Genomic DNA, 17,500 nt, shown 5'->3' with positions numbered 1-17,500 from the left:
TTAATTGTGCGTTGAATGAAAAAGAACTTTCTCCGATTAGTTTTAAATGTGCCACATGCTAACTTCATGGAGTGCCCCCTAGTCTTTCTATTATCTGAAAGACTAAATAACCGATTCACATCTACCCGTTCCAGACCTCTCATAATTTTAAACATCTCTATCATATCCCCCCTCAGCCGTCTCTTCTCCAAGCTGAAAAGTCCTAACCTCTTTAGTCTTTCCTCATAGGGGAGCTGATCCATTCCCCTTATCATTTTGGTAGCCCTTCTCTGTACCTTCTCCATCACAATTATATCTTTTTTGAGGTGTGTCGACCAGAATTGTACAAAGTATTCAAGGTGCGGTCTCACTATGGAGCGATACAGAGGCATTATGACATTTTCCGTTTTATTCACCATTCCCTTTCTAATAATTCCCAACATTCTGTTTGCTTTTTTGACTGCCGCAGCACACTGAACCGATTTCAATGTGTTATCCACTATGACACCTAGATCTCTTTCTTGGGTGGTAGCTCCTACTATGGAACCCAACATTGTGTACCGTATTTTTCGGACTATAAGGCGCACATAAAAACCTACGATTTTCTCAGAAATCGGAAGTGCGCCTTATAATCCGGTGTGCCTTATATATGAATTCTTCTGCTGCCACTCCTTTTATATTGTCTTTTTTTCTGTTTCTTTTCTCTCCATCTTCTTCCCTCAAACACACAGGTTCTCATTCTCACATGCATTTCTCTCTCTCAAACACACACACACACTGGCTCTCACTGTCACATGCTGTGTCTCATACAATCATTCATACACTCAGTCTCTCACTCCCACATGCTGTGTTGCTCAAGCACAGGCTCTCACTCACCTCTAGGCCTCCTCTTTGCGGGTCGCCGCAGGATGGGCTCTGCAGTGGCCCTGCTACCGGGCCTCTTCTTCTTTTCGGGCCGCTGCGACTTGAGATTCGCGGCGGTCCGTAAACACAAGTGCTGCTCCACTTCTGCACGCGCTGATGCTTCCCCTCCTTCCTGCCCACGCGGCTCCGGCAACGTTTACTTCCGGGGACGCACAGGCAGGAAGGAGGAGGAGCATCAGCGTGTTTAAACGCGATCTTTTTCTTGGCCTTGCCGATCTGCCTGTCGCTGCGCCCGGGGGCATTGGGGGAATAATAAAAAAGTACCGTAGTTTTAAAGGGCGCAATCGATTAAAAAAAAGGCTCTGAGCCGTGCAGGCAGAGCCTTAGACCCGGCACCCGGGGCGGCCGCCCACCCCTCGCTACGCCACTGCGCTGTGCCTTATAATCCGGTGCACCTTATATATGAACCTGGACGCCTTAGCAGGCGCTCATTGATAATGCGCCTTATAATCCGGTGCGCCTTATAGTCCGAAAAATACGGTAATTATAGCCTGGGTTATTTTTCCCTATAAGCATCACCTTGCACTTATCCACATTAAATTTCATCTGCCATTTCGATGCCCAATTTTCCAGCCTCACAAGGTCTTCATGTATTCATGGAAAAATGGACCCCCATAAAATACAGCTGTGATGATCCTTGTGATCCCTGACATGTCATAAAAACCTGGGTTGGTTTGGATGCAGAGCAAATGCAAACAAGAACAGAATTAGGAGACAATTGTACATGTGTTTTTGTGGAATATGTGGATACAGAAAATATACCCTTGCCCTTCTCCTCTTGGCTCCCACTGACATTCGTTGAAAGTTTGGTGTTAATAGGACACCGAATGGGAAAGTTATTAGTAGGGGATTATTCAGACAGACAGACACACAGAGGGTAATTGCATAAAACTCCCTCCCTCCTGAAAGGAGGCTAAAAACAACTCATAATGAAATAAAGGAAACATTCATCCCATGACGCTGTGTCACTTTATAAGGCCATTTAAAACAGTTTTTATCTTGTGACTCTTAAAACTGCTATAGATCATCAAGAGGGTTAAATCCTTTTCAAGTCATTAGATCTGAGGTTGCTGCACAATTCCTTTGTCCATTATAGCAAACTAACTTGAAGATCGGGTTTTTCTATTTCCTGCAGACTGAGAAACTGAAAGTGAAAGTGATCCTGGACTGTGTCATTTGCACAGTTGTCATTTTATATTGCGTGTACATTAACAGCTTGGCAGCCTGCATCGAGCTAGGAAGTTCCCAAGTTTCAGTCTGTTACTCAGCATCAAAAACAGAAATTCCAAAGGCAACTTTTGAAAGCCTGCAAAAGACAATCGTCACAGGCATATTTTTCACATGATTAATTTAAAGGAAAGAGGTCCTCCCTGCATATGTAGTAATGGTTCAGTACTAATATTCCCAAAGCATTTGTTTAAAATATTGCTGCAAAGTAATTACTGTTAGTATTCTGTAAGCAGGTCCCCCCTCCCCCGCCCTCGCACAATGCCACAAATGATCTCAGGTGAGAAGGGATCTGCTTGGTACCTGAAAATGCGCCTGTGATGTTATTTGGGACATCACAGCCAATAGGCATCAGCCAGACCTTTGGAAAGAAACTCGCTAACATGGCTGCTGCAAAAGATTCAGGGAGTAGCTGAGGAGTGGCTTAAAGAACATCAGAGTGATGAGAAAATTGTCAAAGAGATGTCTGTAGGTAAAATAGTGCTTTACCAGCCAAAATAGCCGGTTACAAAAGCACCTGCCTGATATGTGACTCCACTGACAAGAGTAAGTTTACCTAGACTGAGCGGAGGCCTTCCTGGGATTGGGAGGGATCTGGGCTTTATGCTCATACTTTCTGATTTCTTGAAAAATACTGCACGCATTGCAGTAGGTGTAAGAGCGTGCAGATAGATTTGGTGGGATAATCTTCATAGTGAACCTAGGCGCATAAGTCTGCTTTGAAAATTAGTATAATCTATGTGCACATTTGCCAGCTAATGTCTGTACAATGTTACAACATTACCTCCTAGGATTTCACAGTATTCATTCACAGAATGAGTATTACTGCTTGTCATGTATATTTTTCAAATACTGTACAACATGCAGAGAGTAAAGTTTTCTTTTAGTAAAGAGAAGAAAATACAGATTTTCACCTAGACAAACTTTATAGTTAATGTAACCATTTATAAGCTGCTTTTATAAGTAAGAACCTGTAGAAAGTGGTGTGCATTAAATAAAAAACATAACATCAAACAAAATTATAAAATCCAATCACTATGTAAAATGAAAAAAGTAAAATAAAATATATTATAAAGTGGCAGCAATAATAACAACAAAAAGGGGTTGAATTAGCATAAGTTTGAAACTTGTGAGCAACAGTGCCAACCATCAAGGCTTCAACCCTGGCTACTGAACAATAATGACTGAACAGCAATTAGAAATTAGAAACATAGATTCAGCACAATTCCCTTAAAAACAAGTAATAACCCAGTCTCCCAAAATAATGAATATTTGTGTTCAAAAATTTGCGCAAACATGATCAGAATAGGGCAGACATAGTAACATAGTAATGATGGCTATAAATTGCATCAGTAGCATGGGATCTTCTTAGTGTTTGGATGATTGCCAGGTTCTTGTGGCCTGGTTTTGGCCTCTGTTGGAAACAGGATGCTGGGCTTGATGGGCCCTTGGTCTGACCCAGCATGGCAATTTCTTATGGTCAATTTAAAAGAAAGCCCTCTGTGAACTCAACAATGTTTCACATATGAAGCATAGGAAGTATTGGCACACACAGTTTAATTATAAATATCACTGCAAAATCATTTAAGATTTTCTCCCCAGTTCCCCTGGGAATAGCCATGCTAGAAACAATGCCCTAAATCAGGGGTCGGGAATCAATGGCTCGCGAGCCAGATGTGGCTCTTTTGATGGCTGCATCTGGCTCGCAGACAAATCTTTAATAAAAAAGTAAAAATCTAATAAAACCCCCCACCCTCCTGACGCCCCCCAAGACCTCCAAAATTAATTTACTACAACCCCCCACCCTCCTGACCCCCCCAAGACCTGCCAAAAGTCCCTGGTGGTCCAGCAGGGGTCCAGGAGCGGTCTGAGAGCGATCTCCTGGACTTGGGCTGTCGGCTGCCAGTAGTCAAAATGGCGCCGACGGCCCTTTGCCCTCACTATGTCACTGGGGTCGACCAATGGTGGCGGTAGCCCCTGTGACATAGTAAGGGCAAAGGGCTGTCGGCTGCCAGTAATCAAAATGGCGTTGACGGCCCTTTGCCCTTACTATGTCACAGGGGCTACCGCCGCCATTGGTCGACCCCAGTGACATTGTGAGGGCAAAGGGCCGTCGGCGCCATTTTGACTACTGGCAGCCGACAGCCCAAGTCCAGGAGATCGCTCCCGGACCACCAGGGACTTTTGGCAGGTCTTGGGGGGGGTCAGGAAGGTGGGGGGTTGTAGTAAATTAATTTTGGAGGTCTTGGGGGGTGTCAGGAGGGTGGGGGTTTTTGTAAGATTGTTACTTTTTTATTAAAGATTTGTCTGCGAGCCCTGGACCCCCGCTGGACCACCAGGGACTTTTGGCAGGTCTTGGGGGGGTCAGGAGGGTGGGGGATTGTAGTAAATTAATTTTGGAGGTATTGGGGGGCATCAGGAGAGTGGGGGGTTTTGTTAGATTTTTACTTTTTTATTAAAGATTTGTCTGCGAGCCCTGGACCCCCGCTAGACCACCAGGGACTTTTGGCAGGTCTTGGGGGGAGGGTCAGGAGGGTGGGGGATTGTAGTAAATTAATTTGGCAGGTCTTGGGGGGCGTCAGGAGAGTAGGGGGTTGTAGTAAATTAATTTGGTAGGTCTTGTATGGCTCTCATGGAATCACATTTTAAAATATGTGGCGTTCATGGCTCTCTCAGCCAAAAAGGTTCCCGACCCCTGCCCTAAATTATCTCAGGTGGGAAGGGATCTGGATGGTATCTGCAACGTATATGATGTTCTGTGTGATACCACAACTCATAGGCAACAATCAGCCCTGTGGGTTGCTTATGTCTTCCTGGGTGTGCTGTGTGCATTTGTGCACTTTCTTCCAGTACAGAGGAGCTGTTTGTTGCAGAAAGTATAAGCAAACCAGAGAAGAGAGGCAACAGGGCTGGTGCTAGCATTTTCGCGGCCCTGTGCAAACAATTAATGTGCTACCCTCCTCTCACCCCATTCTACTTTTTTAACACTTAAATTGTGTTTTTCCCAACATCATAGTAATGACGGCAGAAAAAGACCAAATGGTTCATGCAGTCTGCCCAGCAAGTTTCTTATGGCAGTAACTGCTACTCCGTGCAGGATACCCTCGTGTTTCTGTTAATGGTAGTAATTGCCACTCTAGGCAGGTTAGCCCCTTATGTTAAGGGTAGTAATATTAACAATAAAAACCAAGCAACTGTCAAACCCATAACAAAATTACTGCTAGCAACATTTTTACAGGGTGAACAGCCTTCTTTATAATTCAGACAATGCTACTTGATCATGCTTTGCTTTTGGACTTGGCCTTAGAAGCAGCCCTGTGCTTTTCCCCTAATGTCAGTACTGTAAAAGTCATGCAGATTACCCCCATGTACTCTTCATTTCCAGCTCTAGTCTTTAGGGATCCACAATGTTTATGCCCTGCTGGCTGAAAATTCCAGAAAGAAATAAAAGCTAAGTGTTTGATTATACTTGTGGCTAGTGTGATTGTGTGAGGTCTCAGTGACTGCCAGCAATAGCAAATCCCGAGGACAGGGTTCACAGAGGGGAGATCTACCTGTCCAGCTCAAGAAGAGCAGCCTACCTCACTACCTCTAGCCAGGGTCCACTTCACCATCTGCATGACTCATTTTGTTGTCCCCCTGATAAAATTTAGAGAAAGTGACTCTTAGTGCTAAACAGGATCAGACCTTCTCAGTGTTTAATGCGTCCCTTTAGGAGCACTACACACTCAAAGTCTTCTTCTCAAGTCTCTACACCAGCTCCCTGTCCGCTTGTTAAACTCAATAAAAACCGTTTGACATCGCATACAGTTCAAGCTTCCCTTACCTACAAATGTATTGACTCTGTGGCTCCTCATTTCAGATATTCTTTTCTCTTTCCCTATCTCAGGAACGCCAATCATTGGGCAGGTCACTCTTACCTGTGTCCTCCTCCTCATATACCAGGAATAGACTTACTAGGTTGGTGCACCATGCACCTTTCTGGCCATATCAAATTCTAGTCTGCTTTTAAATCTTAACCACTTCTCTAAAATAAATACATTTCCCATAAACTCTCATTTGCCAAGCATGTTTCTCATAATTAGATGGTGAGCTTCATTAGGCAGGGACTGCTTCTCGTGTATCTGTACTGTGCTGGGTATGGCTGGTAGCAGTTTAGAAATGGTATTAGAAGTAGTAATTTCAGTTAACTGGACCTATTTTCAGGTATAAAAGATTGCTTTTTTTATATAAACAAAGTTTGTACTGTTGTTAATGGGTAAAAATATTGATACTCAATAGGTTAAAAATTGGCAACATTCTGCTTGGTAAAAAAAAAATAGTGGAATTAGGAAAGATGTTTAGGAGGCAATTGAAAGAAAACAGAACTCATATTTTTTAATCAAAGTTTATTATTATAAAGCAGCTATGGCAGATGAACAGAACTATCTCAAAGCTCTGTAGAAAGAGCTTAAAAACTTCTGAAATGTCACAGAAGTAAAACTACAGAGTAAGAGTTGGAGTTAAATCACTGAATATTGTTTTATTGAGAATGGGTGGCAAATGAAATTAAAGTCTGGTCCAAAATGAGACTGAAAAAAAAAACCCAAGAAAAATTATTTTCTGGGTTTTTAGCACATGGCAAAATGCAAGCACGAAAAAAAAAAATTGTAAATAAAACAAACAACCCCCCCCCCCCCCTAAAATGAAAGTGTTTCCCGAGAACAACCTTATATTAGTATGATAGTAATGAAGCTTTGCACATCTGCCTGTAGTGGATGTCAGCACTGCTTCTAGATCAACTCATGCCCAACTCCAGCCAAGCACCCAAAGTCAGGAATCAAACGCAGGAGTTTTGTAGGAGAGCTCCCCCTGGGCTGTTAACATGTGATTCTTTTTCTTTTCTTTCTTTTTTAAGTGACAGATGGTAGTCCACAGTTGTGCTTCTCTAAATTAGGATACTCCTCAAATAATCTGTTATCAATCCATTCAATAGCTTCCCACAGTATGTGGCTTCTCCAGCCGATGCCTTGTGAACAGGCGCTATAGGCCTATACAGCTACAATGCAAATTCAAAACAGGGTGACTGGGTGAAAACAGGAGAGATCATAGGGCTGAAAGATCTTACTGCCTCTTCAAGGGGATATTGGCTTTTATAGCACTAGAAACCACACTATTCCCTAACCCCAGATGCCTCTGCAGTAGGTCTGATCCAGGTAGAAGCACGGGAGTAAACTTAACCTGCTGCTTTCCATCTGGACCATTCTAGCGTTGCCAATGGCTTTTGCAAGCAATAAAATCTACTAGCCACTAGATTTAAAAAGAATAAACTAGTCAGTTAATTATGCAGGAATAAAATGATATATGTAGTATGTATAATGTTTATTTCTTTTGTAAAATCATTAAAAAAACTTGTTTACAGAGATCCAGATTTACATAACTGAGAGAAAAAGAAACATTAAAACTGTACAGTCTCTTCCATGTTATTGCACTCACTCTTGTATTATACAAGGCATGTAGAACAGCTGACAATAAAAGAAGTTATATAAATAATATGTAATTATACAATATAATACAATAGGTGTATCAAACCAACATGCATACCACCTGTTCACTCAGTATGCTTCAAACATTGTTATTTTACTAGCAAAAAAAAAAAGGAATAATTTTCTGCATGCTTGAACACAGCCTTAAACAAAGTAGTGGATAAACACTCCAAGACGTTAATGTAAAAGCTCTTACTGCCCCCTTGGAATAAACAATTATAGACCATTATTATTGGTGCTAATTTCTAGGAATGATAAAGGCAGAGATATTGCTTGGTTCCTCAGAGAGGAAATGCCCATCATGTAGGCCAATACTGCCCAGGGTTCACATAGATACATTTCTATTCAGAAAATGGTGTCATGTAATAATAGTACAGTGCTAGCAATACAATGTGTCTGCTATTTTATTCCGGGCCAGCAGACCTGCCTTATGCTCACTGCAAAATTAAGATCTGCAGCAAGTGCACAGATAACTCCCCTCCCCCTACAAATACATAAGACTGACTGGCTTTTCTGATATCGTACCACACGGTAAAACAATCTGGATTTGATGCAAATTAAATGGTTTTGCTTGAAAACTCTCTCCTTATAATCTCTTCTCTTCCTGTGGCCCATGATCCCCACTGCCAACCGGGATTTTTTATTTTTTTTTAATGTAACGTCCATTTGGAGCAAGCGAACTCTGAACGGCAGAGGTAGAGACGCTGAAATGTTTTGCGCTCTTCTCGGGGGATCCTTGAGATCACGCGAGACAAGAAAAAGAAACTGCTAGACATAAGCTACCTGGGTTCTGCTTGGCTTCATTCCGACTGCAGATTTTAATTTGTCAGTGGGCAAGAGCCGGCACCGTGTTTGTGTATTAACTCCGCGAGGTGAGGAAGGAAGACAATCATTTTCACCGATTATCCTTCTCCTCACTGGATGGGTGAAGGATCCTAGTTCTGAACAGACTCACCGCATTGGGTATCTTTGGCAACCTTATGCAATGTACACGTTCATGAAGAATTACACTGCGCCATACAAACTGCAATTTGATAAAAGGAAATTTGAATTTAGCTTATACCGTATTCATCCCATATAGAGGATAATTTATGCGAGTCACCGCGACTTACCCGGGCAATAAAGCTTGGCTGAAAATTACCCTCCTCCAAGTGTCTAAAAGTGCATGTGGGCTTCCAGAGCAGGCGTGCTTTCTTTTAGCTGCAGTAAAACGACAGGAGCCTGTGGGCTTGATCAGCAGAGGCAGACAGCGTGCATGTCTTTGATTTTCAAAGGCACGCCTGTTGGAAGGGCCCGCATAGCTTGCAACTATGCGAGCTATTTGAAAATTATCCTCATGGATTCCTAGGTCATTTCCAACATGCGAAAAAAAAAAGTCGCAGGGTGAAAACGAAGGAGCAATTAGTATGTGCCATCATATTATGCCAGGCTGGAGGGGAAGCAAGAATTAATAAACTCACTGGAGGTTACATGAGAGGGCTGGGGTAGGAACCCAGGCTTCAAAGCTCTGACCTAGGGGCAGAAGGCTGAAGCACGATGCCGCACAGTCTCCCTATGGCATCTCTTTCAAAGCAAGTGGCAGAATATTTTAGCACGTGTGTACTGGGGAGAGGGAAGAGATTGCTGTAATTATACAACTTGCAGTTGAGGTTATATATATTTTTTTAAGTATTCATTTGAAAAAAAAAAAAAAGCAGGAAGTGCAAGTCTCAGTATTACCAAAGCACCTTCTACTTTATCATATACTTTCCAAAAAATATTTCATCACCTTTAAAAAAAAAAAAAATGCAAAAAATATTTTTATCTATAATTTTAGTATTTAGACAACAAATATAACAATATCCATTTGGGAGGAAGGGGATAATGTTACTCTATATGTGATTTTATGATTCTAATATTCGTTTTGCCACCTTTATAAGTAATAGTATATTCACAGAAATATCTCAGAATGAATAACCATAATCAATTATTAGCTCAGACTCCGTGTCACCTTAAGTGAACAATTAAATACCTTGAAGTGCTTCATGGTGCTTGCTATAACAGGTACTAATGAAAGGAAGGCTTCCTGGCTACACAAAATTGCTTTGTGTAGGGTCAGGTAATGAAATACCATTTGTGAATTTAACATAGGTTTATGGATCACAAAATTATAACACGTAACATGTGTCCTATAGAGGTATTTGTCACAGTTTTAGGGACTGGTATGACACATACAGTACTGTACAGGTACATAAGCATTTCCTGTAATATGATTTAGTCATTTGACCAAGTGCAACCAAAACTCCTATTGGATTATTTTCACAGTCAAGCACATTTTTAATCATTTTTAGAGCTGGGCACAATGTTTTTTTTTAAATTGAAATCTGAACTCCTTTGATCCAAATTTGGAAGATCACAATCCAAAAATGATCTGGAAGTGGATGATCGCTAGAAATGTAATCCACAAATCAGAAGCCTAAATCAGATCATTTCCGGGTCATGCACTACAAATGAACTTTTCCAGTTATTCTCACAATTGTCAGCCTCTCTGAGGATCCAAGCCTGTTCAGCTCCCTCATACCATGCGTTACAGCAGTGATTCATGTAAAGGACTGAGCTGAGGCTCTTTCTGTGTCCAGACAAGAAAAGGAGTATGGCAGAGAAGGAGCCATAGATATGCAGGGAAGTAAAGAATGGACACAAATTGTCTGATGCAATCAGGGAGTTAGTTACAGTTTATTTTATTAGATTAATTCTATTCTAAGACTGTGATTCACTATCCAGTGATCCTACCATGTGACAGGGGCCGGCCAATGGCACGGATACCCTGTCACATGGTAAGGGCAAAGGGCCATCGGCGCCATTTTTATTAGTGGCAGCCGATGGCCCGAGAGTGGGAGATCGCTCCCCGCGCCCCCACTGGACCACCAGGTAATTTTAAAAGGTTTTTTTGGGGGGGGGGGGGTCGGGAGGGTGGGGGAGGCTAAGGGGGTCAATTTAAAGGGTCGGGTGGGGTTTTTATTTTATCGGGCCATCGGCGCCATTTTTTTAGTGGCAGCCAAAATGGCGCGATGGCCCGAGAGTGGGAGATCGCGCAGGGACCCCCCCCCACTGGACCACCAGGTAATTTAAAACATTTTGGGGGGGTTCGGGAGGGTGGGGGATTTGTTTTAAAGGGTCGGGGTGGGTTTAGGGGTTGTTTTGGTGTGCCGGTTTTCCTGCCCTCCCCCGATTTACGATTTTTCATGATAAATCGGGGGAATTTCTATTGTATCGCGACTCTAACGATTTAAAAAATATCTGATGATTTTTTTAAATCGTCAAAAAACGATTCACATCCCTACCAGGTAGAGGCCAACATTTACACATGCAAGTTGCTATTTTAAAAGACATTTGTGCATGTAGATTTGCCAGCTTACTTGCATAATTTCACATCTGCTAATTATCTGGAGTGATTTTAAATGTCTTTACTGTGTACTAATTGGCCTCGTGGGAGATCTGGGTGAGCTGGGAAGGAGTTCAGGCTGAAGAGCCAGGAGGGTCTCGATGACCTGGGGAAGGACTGGGCAAAGTGCTGGACTAATTTGTAAAACTGGTAATTTCCTTGCAACACGCATGCTTTAAAATACACCAACTTGCATGCGTAAATCCCGATATATGTAAGTCCTACTTTATTTTCTTGCATAAAATATGAGTTCGTATTTCTAAAATAGGTAGGAAATGTATGACCATATAGGCGCACATTTGTTTGAAAGTTATCCTCATAGTGTTTAGAGGGTAGGCAGTGCCAGTGTGTCCGCAATCTTGACGCTTCCTGTCTCTGACGTATTGTATTTTAAGTGTGTGTGTGTGAGAGAGAGAGAGAGAGAGAGAGATAAAGAGATGAACACACATAATAACATAGCAGATGATAACATAAAAAGACCAATTGGCCTAACCAGTCTGCCTTTATTCCAGTCCACAGCTGCTAAGGCTATATCCCATTTGCCAGCTGTAAGAAACTGACTGCTACACCATCTTCAGTGGATGATATTCTGACCCTGGGCCAGTTTTCATTCCCACATTCTTCCATTGCTCAAGTAAGATGATGGCTGTGATGACAAACAGGAAAGCAGCACAGTGATGATCATAACAACGATGAAAACAGGGGATAGTGCTACTGCCCATGATGATGATGATAATGCTTTCCTAGCATGTCCATCTGAACTCCTGTGCTGCTGGTGAGGAAATGGCATCCTCTTGTTTTGAATCATTCGTCTAGCTGCCTTCTCTTCTCTTGGTCCTTCTTCTTCTCCTATGCCTTTTCACGTATGTGAAGGCCATGGTCCTAGCCATGCTTTGGCATGCTATCCAGTCAAACACTATTATCTTGTTTGTACTGCAGGACTCAGTGGCTTGGTTCATATACAGTAAAGATCCTTTCTCTTAGTCCATCTACTAATAATTTTGCTTTCAGATTTGCTGATACTGACTGGCATGTGTTCAATTTCTTACATCCTTCTTGGTTTGTGACTACTTTTGAAGGAGGAAAATGAATGATTTTGCAAAGATTTTCCTAGAGGTAACTCTGAATAAACCTGATCCATTGGATGAAGGAACTGAATTGTGACGAGCCCCACTGCTGTGTTGCCCATCTAGGTCCATGATTATGAATAAGGATTGAATTTTTCAACTCCATATTTTTTGTCACAGTACATTAAAACGTTCTCTTACAGGGAGGAAAGTTTGGTCTGTGTTATATTAAAATATATATAAAAAAAAGATTTTGAAATTGTAATCCCAGATCATAATTTCAATTGGATATTGCAGTTGGCACTTCTAACATGAAGCTCTCCTGAGCATCAAATCAAGATTTGGGATTCACTTTGCCCATCTTTAAGAAACAAGCATGCATCAAATTATTCAAGCCCAAAATACTTCAAATTAAATTTGTTTAACATCAGTGTGAAATAAATTGTTGGGTAAGACTGGGTAAACAACCAACGCTTGATATCTGCAAGATTACTGAAATCAGTGTACCCACAGTTCCCATGCAGTGGAAGTATCTGTGCCAGGCGTGAAAATCAAGTTTACAGTACAAAACCTGAAGGTAAATTCAGTTTCAGCCTGTGGCAATAGAAAGAAAAAAAAAGTCCGGCTCAAAAAAAACTGCTGCTGTAAACTGCAGCTTAATGGCTGATGACAGGAAAGGCTACACACATCACGTCAATCAAACCGCAGTTCGGTGTTTTCGGATTAACAGCTGCACTGGTCCCTCGGGGACAGATTTGATAATATTCCAGGCATCGTAGTGCATGAGGCCCAGCAAAAGCTTCCCTCCGATGGCGAGAATTTCATCCCCAGCCTCTATTGTTCCAGCGTGTTCTGCAACGCCACCTAGAGGTAGAAGAGTGAACACCAAGTATTTAACCAGAGCAGTGAACGCCAAGTATTTAACAAGGCAACGGACATATATTACTCTAATGCTGGGCTTCCTGTGGACCACACAGTCAAGTCGGATTTTCAGGATATCCACAATCAATATGCATGCAATATATTTGTACATATATTGGCTCAGTATATCCTTATTTATTTTATGCATCCTAATATACATTTAATGTTACTGTAGGCCAGGGATAGGCAACTCCGGTCCTGAGTGCCACAAGTCGTTTGGGTTTTCAGGATATTCACAATGAATACGATTCACCTGCGTATTCAGTGTGGATATTTTGAAAACCTGAGTGGCTTGCAGCACTCGAGGACTTGGAGTCACCTACTCCCTTTGTCTATTGTAATAAATTGGTGTAACCTAGTGATCTCTATTCAATAAACAATCTGTAAAATTCAGTGCCTTGTAAAAGTATTCTCACCCATTTTTCACATTCAGCTGTCTAACAAATACAAATCAAAATGAAGTAGGAGTTTGTTTCACAGATCCACTTTCATCGTGAAAGAATAATTATAGAAATGGTCCAAAAATAACTTAAGAACAAGTCTTGATTGCAATCGTCTTCACACCCCTTTAGGCAATACCTGATGGAAACCCCTTTTGCAGCAATGACAGACCTGAGACATTTAAGATACGTTTTTACCCACTTTCCACAGCAGAATGGTGCAGTTTTTGCTCATTCATCTTGCAAAAAAGAGCTCAATCTCTTTCAAGTTAGCTGGGGATCATCTGTGGACTGCAAGCCAACCCATTGCTAAAGGATGAGTCAAACATTACCACGTTTAAAAAGCTGACCTTCCTCTGCCTCTTCTCCTTCCTGGCAGTCGGATCAGCAGCAGTGATGGCAGACCAGCAGCACGGAGACACAATAAGCATGCACACCTGGGGGCCGATGCAATAAATATGTGGTGAACGCGAGAGATGAGCACTCAGCTCCCGCTTTCCTCCTGGGGGCGCCATGCAATATTTAAATTAGGGGTCGCGTTATCAAGGAGGTGCTAGGGTCGCTTGCGTGCCCCTAGTGCCTCCTTGATAATGGGAACCTGCGAGCATCGGCCATCCGCCAGTAAGGGAAACAGACGCCAAATTTATCGGCAGCGGTTTACCTAAACGCGGCTCAGCCAGGGGGTTCAGGAAACAGAAACTTGTCAACTGAGTGTTTCCTGCACCTGACTGCCAGCGCTTTTTTTTTTTTTACCTTATTTTTTTAACTATTTTCTTTTAAGATTTGTTTCCATCTACTTAATATTGCCAACGATATTAAGTAGGAGGCTGTACAGAAAAGCAGTTTTTTCTGCTTTTCTATGCTAATTTTCTGAGCACAAAAATGTGCGGAGTGAATAGCCAATAGCCTCATTCACATGTATTTGCATGTGATGAGCGCTACTACTTTCACTCTGCCTTGCACGAGCGTTGTGGAGGCGCTAATCCCCTTATTGCATAAGGGGATTAGTTAGCGCCTGTATAACTCGTGTCCCACTGCGGGTAATACAGTGCACTGGGCCGAGCACACTGTATTGCATTGGCCCCCCAGTTTCTCTGGCTGCTCCTCCTCCCCCTTCTATGCTTCCTGATTACAGAGTAAGCATACTCTATCTAGAGTTTTGGGATTAATTGGTAAGCAAGAGTGAAGGGAGCCATTTTGTGTTTCTGCAATTTCAGTTTTAACACGATCAGCTTTGAGTAAACATATTTCCTGAGCGTTTAGTAACAATTTTACATCTCACAGCCTGGCTCAGTTATAGAGCCCAGGCTTAGCCTGGCCACATGACTCCCGCTGCAGATCCTGTGCCTGCAGCAGCCTGGCAGAGGATGATGGGGCGAGAGGAAGGTACTCTATCAGCTGCAGACGCTTTCCTTTCTCTCACCAAGCTGGACTGGAGTGGAAACAGGCCGGAATAGGGTATCAGCACAGACAGCTTCATTTTAAAACCTTGACTCTGTCCAACACATGCAGTATTGTCTGTAACATCCATCGCCTTCACCAACAACATTGTTATTGCTCTCTGCAAACACTCACAGTGCCCTGCTCCTCCCCAATCTCTCTATAGGGTTGCCATTTTGACGGTTTTACTGAAGAAAGGCCAGGGTCAGCAGGGCCTTAAAACTGCTATATCATTTCGATGTTTAGAATTAGATTTTTTTTTTTTTTTTTAAATTTGGGTTTTAGATTTTTTATTTTTTTACCTTTCCAACCCCGGGCTTGAGGTCATTTACAAATTTCGGGGACAAGCTGTAGGGTTGCTGGCAACCTGCTGATTGCTTCTATTCTTTTAGGCAGCAGGCACTCTCCCCACAATGCCCTCCGACCTGCTTCACCTCTCCTCTCTCAAGTCAGCTCTCCCTAGTGACGGCAGCAGGAAGGGAACGGTCATGGGGTATCAGCAATGACATGTGGCAAACAGAGTCCCTCCGGGGCCTCGCCTCCTTCTCCCGTGCATGCTTCCTGTGTGAGCGGAGGGGCAGGGCTGCTGCCCGGCCTGTACGTGCAAGCTGTGCCCTCACTTGCGGCAGGCTGCTGCCGCTCTCTCCTAGAGGACAGCGTATAAAACATAAGGAACATACAACCTGATGGCAGGTCAGAACCATCAAGCCCATTAGTCTTTCCAATTTGATTCTTTTAGTAATGCCACGGGCTTCAGTTGATCTCTGTCCTTCCCTTCAAGTCTTTGCATCCAAGGATCTCCTGCGTTTATCCCATACTTTTCTTGAATTCTGTTACCGTTTTTGCCTCCACCACCTTCAGTGGGAGGCAGTTCCAGGCATCTACCACCCTTTCTGTGGAGAAATATTTTCTAATGTTACTCCTGAATCTACCCCCTTTGAGGTTGATATTGTTCTGCAACCTCCTGTCCACTGAAAGATGCTTCTTGGGCACTATTTATACCTTTAAGGTACTCGAATGATTCTGTGATATCCTCCATTTCTCTGCTCTAGGGCACAGAAAATTAGGTCTTTAGAGGTCGATATTCAAAGGGTTTGATCAGCTAGGTTTTGAAGAAAGCCGGATAAAACCCAAGATCTGAATATTTCCTCTGTTCCTCGGTTACATTTTCACCAAGTAACTCATTCTTCATCATTTATTTATTTATCGAAATATTTACTGTCCGCCTATAACATTGCAGTGCTAAGTGGAGTACAAAGACATAATCACTACCTGCATCAAACATAGGCCAAGATTCATCATTCCTCACGGAATGATGAACGCGGAGGTAAAGGGGGGCGGTCGGGCGATAGCCTGCAGCCGGCCGCACCACGGCGGTGTGGTTTCGCCTGCCGCAGTACAGCCAAGATGCACACTATCGCAGGCATAGCACCACCGTAAAAGGTGGTGCTATTTCCCATGCTACTGCCGGCGATAATGTTCTAAACAATATTGCCAGCGGCAATGCCCCCAGCCTATTTCCCTAATCCTCTCCCTAATTCCTCCCCTCCACCTAATTTGAATGCTACTGCCGCGATAATGGCCTTTCGGGGGTTGGAAAATAACCCCGATAGTCAGATAAATAGACACAACGCTAGGGGCATTCCCAAAGAGCAGTTTCACTTTATCTGGTTAGAGCTGATATTTAGTGCTCGCCAAATAAAGTTCGCTGGATAAGTCTGGTCAGAAAAAGAGCTGTCCCAAAGTTATCTGGATAACTATATCCAGGAATATTCAGTGAACAGTACCTGGGTAATTTTACCAAGATAACTTTCCAATTGATCAACTCTTACAAGTTTCATTTGACATGGCTATCTGTGCAAACCCTGCAGCAGCTTGGTAGCTATTTTCCGCCTTTCCTTTGTCTATATCCTTTCGGAAATATGGCCTCAATACAGAGGCACTCTCCCTTCCTTTGGCTTACTGGTTATGCCTCCCTGGATCTGGTTAACCACCTTGTCGCACTGTTTTTGCTACCTTGAGATCACAGGGTATGATTCCCACAAGGCAAGCCTAACCACCAGATGACAGTGCTGTATCACTGAAGGGGCCCATGTGACTCTATAAAACCTCTGAGCAAAGGAACAAACCTCTCATTTCTGCAGCTGAAAGCTCAATCTGGGCTAATGCCTCTTTGTTTTAGTATGGAGATCCACTTATAAGAAAGTCCAGACACAGTCAGAAGGTGCAGATGACATGCCTGAAATGCTGCGTATTATATTTACATTTCTTTTCCAAGTATTTTTTTTTCTTGGCAAAATTTCCAAAAATGCAGGTGTGTAAAATCAGTGTGTTATTGCAGACATTCTCTCCCTCAAAGCAGTGACTCAGTTTAACTATTAACCTGAAAGACTTTTTATATATATCTCTCTCTCTTTTTTTTTTAAGGTGAAAAAAGGGTTATTGCACATCCCACAGAAATAGAGAATTGTATTAAAAGCTGAAGACTACAGATTCTCAGCTGTTTCCTGGTCGGCCTTTCTCTGAACTGCGGTCTGTCTCCCCCAGATTCCA

The 17,500-nt window shown here is 42.7% G+C and overlaps 1 protein-coding gene across 1 annotated transcript in view; it reads right to left on the bottom strand.

The window, feature by feature from the left end:
- Positions 1–11,474: 11,474 nt before the first annotated feature.
- Positions 11,475–17,500, bottom strand: part of PDZD2 (PDZ domain containing 2) — a 718,708-nt gene continuing 712,682 nt past the window's right edge. The window contains 1 exon segment of the mRNA XM_029579361.1: positions 11,475–13,010. Within this exon segment, the coding sequence (XP_029435221.1) occupies positions 12,844–13,010 (167 nt within the window). The 3' untranslated portion in view covers positions 11,475–12,843.

This window comes from Rhinatrema bivittatum, chromosome 1 (genome assembly GCF_901001135.1).
Source record: "Rhinatrema bivittatum chromosome 1, aRhiBiv1.1, whole genome shotgun sequence".
NCBI lineage: Eukaryota > Metazoa > Chordata > Amphibia > Gymnophiona > Rhinatrematidae > Rhinatrema > Rhinatrema bivittatum.
Note: the sequence above shows the minus strand (reverse complement) of the source record. Positions and strands in the feature narration are given on the sequence as shown.